This window comes from Phytophthora infestans, genomic scaffold (assembly GCF_000142945.1).
Source record: "Phytophthora infestans T30-4 supercont1.64 genomic scaffold, whole genome shotgun sequence".
In the NCBI taxonomy this organism is placed as follows: domain Eukaryota; phylum Oomycota; class Peronosporomycetes; order Peronosporales; family Peronosporaceae; genus Phytophthora; species Phytophthora infestans.
Genome location: NW_003303695.1, coordinates 583,166 through 594,483, shown reverse-complemented (window position 1 = coordinate 594,483; position 11,318 = coordinate 583,166). Strand labels below are relative to the sequence as shown.

Genomic DNA, 11,318 nt, shown 5'->3' with positions numbered 1-11,318 from the left:
GACCATTGTACGCAAAACCGGTTAGGTCCATGTCGGCGATGGCGTCGGGTCCTGTGGCTAGGAAGGTCAGTACGGCACTGTTGTTGGTTACTGTACGCATGGCCTCCGGGTCCATTGAGTTGAGACCGTTGACCCAGCGCATCATCTGCGGGCCGTTCTCGGCCACGATGCTGAGGGCTGCGCTGGTGTTGCTGCCCTTGGCGAACGAACCGAGTGCCAAGCGCACAAGGAAGGCCATTTCACCGCCGGCACCCGCGATAACACTCATGTACCCCGCGTCCAAAGCGGTGACCTCGTCGGTATCAGAGCATCCGTCGCAGCTCATATCCGGCTCAAACGTGTGGTACGTGTACTGCTTGTAGCTCACGCGATTTCCATCGTCCAGAAGCTCAACATCCAACTTGACCTCACGACGACGGTATGTGTACGGGCCCATTTCCTGCACCTCAAGCGTGTCGGCGTCTCCGGCGAGGTAGGCCTCGGCGTTGGTCGCGTTCATCATGTGCAGGCTGTAGTAGTACGGCGTGCAGTCGTCGCAGTCGGCGTATGGGTCGAGGTAGCTGTCCTCCTCGATGTCCGAGGTGCTACAGGTCGCGACGCCGTCCTTAACCGCATTGTCAATCACCGCCGGCAGCACCGTGCCGTACAGCAGAGCGATAATTGCAATGAAGGCTCCGGTGATCATTAGACCTAATCCGAGCGAACAGCATAGGCAGCGACGCTGGGTGCGTTGGTTGTCCTTCTCCAGTACTCGTCTGCGGGGATTCGGCCATGGTCATGGTCCGTGAATCAAGCCGATGAAGTCGGGTAGAGACGGCAAAATCAAGAATGTAAGCTGTGAACTGGTCCGGTTGCTGCAGCCTTGTTGACGAAAGCGGGGCAAGAAAACTTTGGGATCGGCTCTTGGAGTGATCGGGCTGGATGTCTGCTGAGTCTCCAATGAAACGCGAGACTCGGATGGCACTAACGGTGAAAAGGCACCTTCTTCAAGCTGCCATCACGCAGATGGGGGAGAGCAGGCATCAGCCGACTGGAGTAGAATACAATACAGTTGTATTTTTTGGGAAAATGACACCACGTGAGTGGATACATGAAAGTTGTGACAGAAAGTGTAAAATGATCACAGACAAGGATGGTGAACACAGCTTTCGTACCGACTCACTTACTGTCGCAACTTGGCATTCAGCAAATCCCTTGTTGTCGGTAGACATAATCACAGAACCCCCAGTCTAGTTTATCACAAATTAAAAAATAGCAAATCTCTATTCTTAGCCTAATAATAGCCAATGATATCATTTTTTTTTGTGCGGTCGCTCGTTGCGTTAGATTTGAGATGGAACAGAGTAGTAATATTTATGAGCCGGACTGTACGGGCATTGCATTACCGACGGCGCATGCAATGCTGGCATCGACTGGTTCTCCTGCTGCACCAGTCGCGTTGCTGTCTGCACAGAAACATAAAATAGCAGACACAGTGACGGTCAACGTCAAGCAAAATGACGTCAATCATTGGCGCTGCCTTCAAGACTTACTTCTGAGGTACATGTATTTAAATCTTGCCGGAACATATTAATCCACGGTCAACTGTTGTGATGGATGCCAGCTTCAACGAGATCAGCGGTCATTGCAGTTTGACCAAAGCAGGTCATTCTTATTATCCAAACTGTAGGATATGTGTACAATGTACACAGTACATACAGCACCACTAGGTAGGTATTAATACTTCGAAGTTCGAAGTTCACAGCTCAAGGTACCGGTAAGGTATTACGTGTTCGCGTAGCCAAATTACACCTCGTCGGCGGCATAGAGTGGTGTCTGCATACGTCGAGTCTTCAGTCATAGGTAGAAAGTCACATATTGTAGTCGAGAGTTCCTTCCAATTGCCGCGGTGGTCAGCGAGCCGTTGAAGTTCGTAGAGGTCTTGTTCAGTCCTTAGGCGGAATCCGGGGCCACTGAAAGCTCGAGGTGTACAGTTTAATTTGCGATACAGTACCAGTACAGTTGCAGTCAGCTGCTGAGTGTGACCGGCCGATGATTTCTTGGCGTGCATCTCAGTGAGATGATCTCACCAAGTCGGTGGATCCACAAGTGTATGTCGGCCAACTTACCACGAAGCTGTCCGTGCAGTATTATGGACTCCGTAAGCGTGACTACCATTTCGTCCAGATTCATTCATACATGTTCTTAATTTGTGCAGTATCGAGCAAGATGGCAGCTCAAGTATGACCAATTTGATGTATCAAATGTCGGATAGGGAAATCTTGAGCCTATATTAAGATTTTTCTTTTTTTCAATACCGGTAGCCCCCCAGCCTGTATTTGGCACCATTTTTAAGCATCCAAGCATCCATTGCACTAGTGTCTGGTGCACAGGATTAATACCTCGCAGTGCTTTCGATACAGGATGATCAAGCCGTACTTACCGACTCCGTTTTTTGCTTAGGTGACTGTTCTTTCACTATTAACAATATCCCATTCATTACCAGGCACACGGAATTCAATGACCAAGTTATCGTTGCTGTGAACCCCATGAAACCGTACGTGAAGCAATCGCAAGGTATTTCTTTGGAATTACTGAGCCGTGCGCGCTGCAGAGAGGCAGTGGAGAAGAAGTACCGGGACTGGCCATTCGCCATACTCTTCATAATGAACATTGGCGTCATCTTCGTCCTCATGGCCTCGTTGGGAGTCAGTGCAGTAAGGACAAACAACAGTTTGCGCGATTCGCTCTCGCACAACGACATGAAAGCTCTGGCGGGTGTATCATCGGGAATGACAACACTGGCGATGGTCCTAGCAGTAATGATGACGAAAATAATCCCGTCATACGCCCGCTGCATGATCATTTTTGTGCTCTGGCTAAACTTCGGAGTCGCTATAGCTTTCGCCGGCATTGCCATTGCTCTTGGTGCCTTTGTTTTCGCAGCTGTTGGAGTGATCATCGCGATACTGAATTGGTGTTATGTACGCAGAGTGAAGCACCGTATTCCGCTAGCAGTAGCCCAGTTGCGAATAGCAGAGGCTGCCATCTCAAACAACAGGGCGACGTATGTTGTGGCTCTGGTGTTCGCCGTGCTGCAGATTCTCTGGGTTGTGATGTGGAGTCTCGCAGTGCTAGGAGTAATCAGCCACTCCTCACAAACATTAAGCAATACGCAAACACGGTATGGAGGGAATCATAGCTGGGCGTTCGCACTTTTGCTGCTGTCGTTCTACTGGGGTGTTCATGTGCTCAAGAACGTCGTACATACTACCATCGCTGGGACCATTGCAGCTTTCTGGTACCAATCGGAGTCGGTAAATACTACGACTTCCTCGCTGAAGCGAGCCATGACAACATCATTCGGATCAATATGTTTCGGATCTCTCATCGTTGCAATCCTGCAAACACTTCATGAGGTACGAAGTACAAGGATTCTGATTTTGTAACGCAATTGTTGCTGACTGGCACCGTGTTTTGTAGCTGGCAAAAACCAGTCGCAAGTCACGAGGCGCCGCTGCTTGCATTGCCGAGTGCTTGTTGGCTTGGCTTGGGTCGATCATGAAATATTTCAATCGTTGGGCTTACGTCTATGTCGGGATCTACGGCTACAGTTTCATGAAGGCAGGTAGTGCTGTATCCCAGCTTTTTCACCAGCGAGGCTTCACAGGTCTCATCAACGACGACCTTGTCCGCATCGTGATCAGGCTCACAGCGATTGGAGTTGGTGGGGTCTAAGCGTTTTTCTACGATTTACGCAGGGCTATTCTCGTTAACTGTTGTGCGTTTTGAGCAGGGCTTGTCTGCGCTGGCTTTGGGGCGCTAATCGCAGAGCTGAGCGATGCATTCGCGTTCGAGTCCAGCACGAGTACGAGCGACGGACATACGCTTCTTTTCATTTACACTAAATGCTGATGGTGTTATTTGCTATTTTGACTCCAGCATTACTGACGATTCTAGGCTTCGTGATCGGATTCAGTGTCGCGTTCACGCCTCTCGCAGCTGTTAGTAGCTCGGTCGCCACAATCTTCGTCTGCTTTGCCGAGGTGTGCAAAACAACGCACTGCAACATGAAGACGTGCTATTTAACAAATTCAATTTTCTCGTTGCAGGACCCTGCTCCGTTTCAGCGCTCGCACCCTGAGCTTTACGCTGTGCTGGCACAAGGATGGCACAGTCTTCACCCCGAGTTCATTGCGCAGGCAGGGCCTCACTTCAACATTAATGTAGCCATATTCGAAACCTGCATCACTTTAATACCAATCCTATTCACTGTCGGAGGTGTATCAGCCTGAGAGTACAGTACCGGTATCAAGTATTTTAAGTACTGATCACCATGTCGGCCGAGGAAGAGTATGATTTTGACTACAGCGATGAGGACGAGGACATGGAGGACGCCGAGGCTGCAGTGCAGATAGAGAACGCCTACTACTCAGCCAAGCAGCTCCTGGAGGGAGAGCCACCTCGACGAGAAGAGGCGTTGGGGGCGTTGGCACAGGTGCTGACACTGCAGAACGAGCAGACTGACTGGGGGTTCAAGGCGCTCAAGAGGATCGTCAAGCTGCTGTTCGAGCTGCAGCGTCACGATGAAGCCATGCGGAGGTACGAGGAGCTGCTGGGCTACACGAAGACGGCGGTGACGCGTAATGTTGGGGAGAAGGGCATCAACAGCATTTTGGACTTTGTGTCGACCAGCAAGGTGCTGTGATTGTAGGGTTTGTACTTCAGGTTTACTGAAGAAGCTGACATTCTGGGATGGTACTGTCAATGCGCAGAACTGGGAAATCCTGCAGAGATTCTACGAGACGACGCTGGAGACGCTCAAGGAGGCGAGGAACGAGGTTTGGAGCTGCTGTTGAGAGAGATGGAGGCGCTGACGGTGGATGGCAACTCATTACAAGGCCTTGTTGTCCTTGCTATCTGGTTTTAAATACTGCAGAGACTGTGGTTTAAGACGAGCGTAAAGCTGGGCAACCTGCTGTACGAGATTAAGGATTTTTCTCGGCTGAGCAAGGTGAGATGAACAGGGAAATGATGCGCAAGTAGATGCTCCTTTTTTCTCATGCGGTGACCTATTTCCTTTGCGTAGATTATTAAGGAGCTGCTGGCGTCGTGTAGCGATGAAGATGCAGATGACGGTGTTAGGAAAAACTCTCAGGTTAGAGAAGTGTTGTTTTTTTCTTAAGGAGGGGGCTATTACTTGGGTGGTGCTGTGCTGATTTTGAATGCTGATTCTGCAGTTGCTGGAAGTGTATGCGCTACAGATCCAGATGTACACGGCGCAGAAAGACAACAAGAAGCTGGTGTCGATCTACGATAAGGCACTACGCACCAAGTCGGGAGTTGCACACCCTGTACGCATACGAACAGAACCCAAGTGAATACTTGTTTGACAGCTCAATAACATTGTGCACTGTATATGACAGAAAATCATCGGCGTCATCCACGAATGCGGTGGCAAAATGTACATGATGCAGCGCGAGTGGGACAAGGCTCGAAGTGACTTTTTCTCGGGCTTCAAGAGCTACGACGAAGCTGGTGAACCCCGACGGCTTCAGTGTCTGAAATACTTGGTACTGGCCAACATGCTGAGCGAGTCTCAGGTGAACGTGTTCGACTCGCAGGAGGCCAAACCATACGAGAACGACAAAGAGATCGTGGCCATGACCAAATTGACCGACGCGTTCCTACACGACGAGATCAAGACGTTCGAGCAGGTGCTGAACCGCAACCAGGAGGCCATCATGGACGATCCCTTCATTAAGCATTACATCGACAGCCTACTTCGGACCATCCGCAGCAAAGTTCTGCTCAAGATTATCAAGCCTTACCGGAGGATGGACACCCAGTACATCGCTCGGGAGCTGAACGGTATTCCTCTGTCTGAAGTGGAGTCGTTACTCTCGGCTCTAGTGCTGGACAAGAAGATCGAGGCACGCATCGACCAGGTTCGCCATACACTTGTGCTTCTGGATAGAAAACCCGAAGAGAAGTTCCAAACGTCCATCCGAGGTTGGTGTGACGCCCTCGAGAAGTTCCATTCGCTGACTGTGGACCGGGTCGGCACTGGCCTGTAAGAAAAGTTGTCTCCGTCTTGCGTCTTGCAAACATTACATAAGTGGCCGATTAATTGTTATGTGCATTCCTATCTTAAAACCTGCCATTTTCATCTTCGAGTTGGAGCCCTCAGCATTCTGCTACCTGCGGACGTTGCGCTGCGTAAAACTGCTGAATCTGACGAGCTTCTCCCGCCTGGCGAGACGCGATGTGCCACGCAGAGCCGAGACAGAGAACAGACCACACGGACCAGCACAGACAGAAGCGGAAGCCAATGCGGTAGGCGCAGGCCTCGTCACAGTACTGGAAGTAAGTGTTTGGCTGTCCTTGCTGCGAGATGACCCACTCCATGATGAGTCCTGTAAGGTAGGGGGACAGCGCGTAGCCGAACAGGTTGAAGACCATCACAGAGAACGACGAGGCGAGCGCCCGATGCTCAGCAGGCACGACCGAGATGAAGATGCCGGTGCAAGCTGGCAGGATAGCGCCACCGAAGAAGAGCAAGAGCCACAGGAAACCAGCAGTGATGTAAATGTCGTTGAAGAACGTCGTCACTGCCGAGATAGCGAACGCTGTAAGTCCCAGGATCATGCAGATGCCTAACGCTTTTGCACGCTGTTCCACGCCGATGTATCCTCCATACCGATCGATGAGCCAGCCACCAAAGAACACGCCCAGGATGGGGCCAGTACCGGAGACAACAACGAAGAGCGCGTTGACCAGGTACTTGGAGGCATGCAGCGACTTGATCATGAAGATGGTGCTCCAATACTGCACGCCAGTGACGACGAAATAGACAGTCGTGAGGCCAAACACGATCAAACAAAAGACTGGGATATGCAGCAGTTTGTAGACGCCCTCGGAGAATGCGCCTTGTTCGTACACCTCCATGAACTCTTCTTCGAGTATCGAGGCTTCCAGCATACTCATCCGTGGAGACATTCGCGGAGATCTCAAGGGGGTAATCGCCGTGTCTAGCGCTCCGTACGTTGAGGATAAGCTCTTGGCCACTGGCGATACCCGCTCGTTCCCTGCCTTGGAATTAATTGGTGACGTCTTAATCGGTCCAGGCGCAGTGACAGCACTGTCACCTTTCTCCAGTTCATTCGCTACTGCATCCAATAGTGGAGCTCCACGCATACTCGGAGGTCGAATCATACTACGACGAAGTGAAGCCCCTCCATTGTCGTCTTCACAATGGCCCAAATGATATTGCTGCTGGTTCTGATGCAGCTGACGAAAACTGCGTTGACTGCTGACCCCGTACATACTGGCACTGGCAAGCAACGCGTCTTCTTCGTCGTGATACGTGGTGGATCTTGTGCTCAGGGGCGTCCCAGCTACTGTGTCGTCCAGGAAGCTGTGCAGACCGAAGCCGGCTCTCCCTCGAGCGCTCAAGAATCCTCCCCGACTGCTGTGCAGTGGCTCCAACTCATTGTGTTTCGGTTCTTTGTCGTCTCCTTCCTGCTCTTCTTCGTCCTCATTGCGTTCCTCCTGGTTACTGACCCTTGACGCCGTCTCGTCCGCCACGTCGATAGACTGCGTTTCGTCCATGCAGCCATCGGATGAACTGGCACTCGCACTCTCTGTGCCTCCACTTCCAACAGCGTCTTTGTCGTTGTCACTGCGAATCGTCAAATGTTTCTTTGGCACAAAGAAGATGGCTACATTAATTGGCAACAAGGCCAAAAACTGGAGCAGAAATGGCCAGCGCCACGTCTGAATGAGAGAAAAACTCTCGGGCACGAGCCAGTTGCTCACAGTTCCAGCGAAGTAGCCGAGCATGACGCCCATTGGGACACTTCCCTGGAGGTAGCTCATCCAGCCTGCCACTTTCTCTCGGGGCGCGTATTCGTCCACCCACAATGGCGTGTAAATACAGGGGAAGGCCTGTGTGAAACCCACAGCAGCTCGAGCCAGGATCAACATGTTGGCACTGAGGGCGAACCCCGTGGGTGTGAGTGCCAGCATGAGCACAGCCACATTGTTACACAGCAGACTGAGTCCCAGTACCATGCGAGGGTTGAAGCGATGCAGGAAGAAGGCACAGAGTGGCGAGGCGGCGCTTAATGCCAGGTACACGACTCCTCCCAGAGCTCCTTGTTGAGTCGCGTCCAGACTGAGTGACACACTGAGTTGGTCCAGAAGACACGGGATGGAGCCAGCCTCGAGATACACGATGACTTGCGTCAAGATGAGGTACTTGAAGAGATAACCAGCCTCGGCGCGGGTCTTCTGCATGTAGCGCTCGCGGCGCTCGGCCTTCGTTAACACCATGGGAGAATGTGGACGGTCTGCGCTTGAAGGCGCGAAGCTCACCATGAGGAATTGTCTCGATCCTGTCGCTTTAACACACTCAGCCTAGACGGCGCGATGGCTTTGGACGTCTCGGCCACTTCGGCACTTGGGTTTCGCCGTTGGCTTTTCGGTTGGCACCTGTTGCTTCTCCGCCGAAGATTTTCTCTGCCGTTTTGCCTGTCTGAAAGAATAGATACCGGTACTGCCCCTTTCGAATCAGTTTTTCTTGCAACAGTGTGCATCACACGAGGCTTTTTTTTTTTTCCAATTTGATGGGCGATATTTGAGTTTGGGACCAGCGTCCTTCTGGAGCGTTGGGATTCATCAGTGGCCGCACCACCGGGAATGTTGGGCGAGGGCGCGATCGAGCTGCAATTACGAAGCTGTTCGTTTGTTTACCGTACAGATGATCGAATTCTAGTTGCGATGTGAAAAATTCAATTGCGCAAGATACGAACACCGGCAAGTTGCTCGGTTTTCGATGCCAGCACTATCGTTTGAGCCTTCCTTCGGTGCGCCAAGTAGCCGCGCTGCAGCAGAGTTTCCTCTGCGGAAGTACAATACGCAGTTTCGTGGCCTCTGATCCAATGTAGGAAAGCGTGCGGACCTCGCCATAGCATATTGATGCGTGGAAGTTCACGGACTTTAAGCAGTGAGCCCTCATTGTGCTTTTCTTGGGACCGACCAAACATCATGTTGGCAGTGTGTCGTCCAGCTTACAAAACACTTCGAAGTACGTTCGAGCTGAGAAGATATTGTCGAGCGGGAATTTGGCAAATAAAATACGTTGATTAGATTAGGAAAGGTGAGTTGGCTGCGCTTCGAGCTCAAGCTCCGTGATCGTGGTCTCATCGCACTGGTCGGCAATAATCCTCACCAAAATCGTGTCATTCGTGATGTTCACGATGGCTCGCATGCGGTTCAGCAGCCAGTCAGCGCCCACAAGCAGCGAAAACACGGGCGGGACATCCATGTTGAAGACCGTGTGCCAGACCGTGATGGCCATGACCAGGCCGGAGTGAGGCACGGGGGCTACACCGAACGATGCGATTGCACCCACGAGCACCAGCAAAGCGTAGCGCAAAGGCGTCAGCAGATCTCCGTAGCCGCCAACCTTGGCCATGAAGACACAGGCCAGGGTCATGTAGCAAGCGCTTCCATTCAGGTTACTCGTAGCACCTAGAGGCAACAGGAACCGAGACAAGGCGTACGAAACCTCACGGGTCGAGTCCACGCAGCGCATGGTCATCGGTAATGTAGCAATCGAAGAAGAGCAGCCAAAGATGAAAACTTGAGCAGGAATAATGTGGCGCAAGTACGAGAAAACGTTTACTCTCGTCGTCACGAAGAGCGCCATCCCCATGATGCCATACGTGAGAGTAATCAGTGCCAGTGCCAACGCTATAATGAGGAAGCCGACGCTCTCAACGAGATCCATCGACGACGTGTACTGGGCCATCGAACCGGCAATCATGGACACGATAGCGAACGGAATCAGAGACACTACCGAGTTGATCATGAGTTGGCACACTAATCCGCCGTGGTTAATGAGTAGCAGCAGGTGGTTAATGTCGATGTCTGTCTTGGTTGTTCCGGCTGGGCCGCCACCTGCAGCAAGCTGTCGACGAGTGCGTTCATGGCTCATGACGGCAGCGATGCCAAAGAAAATGGCCAAGGTGATTACACCCATAGTGGACGAGCTGGAGAAGGCCTTCATCATGTTCGACGGGATGATTTCGTTGAGGATAGCAAAGAGTTGCTGCGAGACGTTAATGTCTCTGTACGTTTCGGTTGCCGTGGCGAATTTGGAGCTCGTGTCGTTAAGCGCAAGAATGCTTGTCAGCTCCGTCGTGTTGGTGTCCTTGACACAGGCGATTCCTCCACCTTTGGCCATGGATATCACATCTCCGTTCCAGCAGTGCATACGGAGCTCAGCTACGACATCCGACTCGTCGCCTTTCATTTGCTGGAGGAAGAAGGACGAGAACAGCACGCCGAAAACAACCCCAGTACCCGACGATATCACGGAGCACAGCGCAAAGTAACTCATGATACGCCCACCGATGGACGCAGCCTTGCCCGCCTCCACAAGCTGGCCGATACAACCAACAATACTGCAAAACACCATGGGGACGATGAGACATCTGAGAGCAGCAATGAAGAGATCACCTGGCAATGAAATCCACTTGGCATAGGCTCCGTCGATCTTGAGGTGCGCGAATAAAACACCAAGACCAATGCCGACGCCTGCTGCTACTACGACATACTTGATGGGGGTACTCGATCGCTGGTTGTAGAGCGAGATGAACATGGTGGACGGGTTATTGATGTCAGCCTTGAGGTCATCCTGCATCAATGGGTCTCCACCGGGACACATGTCGCTCCTGAGCGAAGGAGTGTGCGACTCGTTGTACTTGTATAAGAACGCGTTGTCATGGTAGAACTGACTGCGCTCCGACGGTGTGCCTGGTGGCGTACTCAAGTCGTCGAGCCGGACCTGTTTGTCCATGACTTGGCCCAGGACGATGGAGGAATGGGAAGTGAGTCATCTGCCAACGTTGCAAAAATAAACATGCCCCATCTTCGATTTGCGTGCGTATTTCAAGCACACACGAGTTCTTATGACAGCTGGAGAATACGTCTCCACCTCCAGCAATACGTTGGTCAAGGGACGGATTAACAGATGAGACTCAAATATACTAGTTCCAGTTATAAAACATTGACATATATTACTTCGAAACGCCTTCTGATAACTCGGATGGCAAACGTCCAAGTAACGCGTCAGCTTCGTTTCGTAGCACGATGGAGTCTTCCAGTTGTAGCCGCGCAGCCAGCATCACTCTATGCAACATACTTCCTTCAGGTTCATGCGTCGCATCATTTAAAGTGCTAACTTCCCGTTGCTTTGCTGCCATGCTGTGAACAAAGTCAAGCATTCCCAGGCTAAGACCTCCCGAGTCCGGTGCCACCCACTTCTTCGCAAT

At 51.7% G+C, this 11,318-nt stretch overlaps 5 protein-coding genes across 5 annotated transcripts; 2 read left to right on the top strand and 3 right to left on the bottom strand.

Moving 5' to 3' along the window:
- Positions 1-141: 141 nt before the first annotated feature.
- Positions 142-1,012, bottom strand: PITG_17955 (uncharacterized protein; the record flags this gene model as incomplete). Its single annotated transcript, XM_002896231.1, has 2 exons — positions 142-157; positions 207-1,012. The coding sequence occupies 2 exons, from the start codon at positions 683-685 to the stop codon at positions 142-144; spliced, it is 495 nt and encodes a 164-aa protein (XP_002896277.1).
- Positions 1,013-1,333: 321 nt separating this feature from the next.
- On the top strand, positions 1,334-3,717 carry PITG_17954 (uncharacterized protein; the record flags this gene model as incomplete). The annotated part of the gene is made up of 4 exons (XM_002896230.1): positions 1,334-1,539; positions 2,198-2,236; positions 2,486-3,296; positions 3,463-3,717. The coding sequence occupies 4 exons, from the start codon at positions 1,334-1,336 to the stop codon at positions 3,715-3,717; spliced, it is 1,311 nt and encodes a 436-aa protein (XP_002896276.1).
- A 598-nt stretch (positions 3,718-4,315) lies between these two features.
- On the top strand, positions 4,316-6,056 carry PITG_17953 (COP9 signalosome complex subunit 2; the record flags this gene model as incomplete). Its single annotated transcript, XM_002896229.1, has 6 exons — positions 4,316-4,678; positions 4,755-4,820; positions 4,919-4,993; positions 5,069-5,137; positions 5,220-5,333; positions 5,406-6,056. 6 exons carry the CDS (start codon positions 4,316-4,318, stop codon positions 6,054-6,056), a joined length of 1,338 nt encoding a protein of 445 aa, XP_002896275.1.
- A 109-nt stretch (positions 6,057-6,165) lies between these two features.
- PITG_17952 (Major Facilitator Superfamily (MFS)) lies at positions 6,166-8,313 on the bottom strand (the record flags this gene model as incomplete). Its single annotated transcript, XM_002896228.1, has 1 exon — positions 6,166-8,313. The coding sequence occupies one exon, from the start codon at positions 8,311-8,313 to the stop codon at positions 6,166-6,168; it is 2,148 nt and encodes a 715-aa protein (XP_002896274.1).
- Positions 8,314-9,130: 817 nt separating this feature from the next.
- Positions 9,131-10,843, bottom strand: PITG_17951 (dicarboxylate/Amino Acid:Cation (Na or H) Symporter (DAACS) family; the record flags this gene model as incomplete). The annotated part of the gene is made up of 1 exon (XM_002896227.1): positions 9,131-10,843. One exon carries the CDS (start codon positions 10,841-10,843, stop codon positions 9,131-9,133), a length of 1,713 nt encoding a protein of 570 aa, XP_002896273.1.
- Between the last annotated feature and the right edge of the window lie 475 nt (positions 10,844-11,318).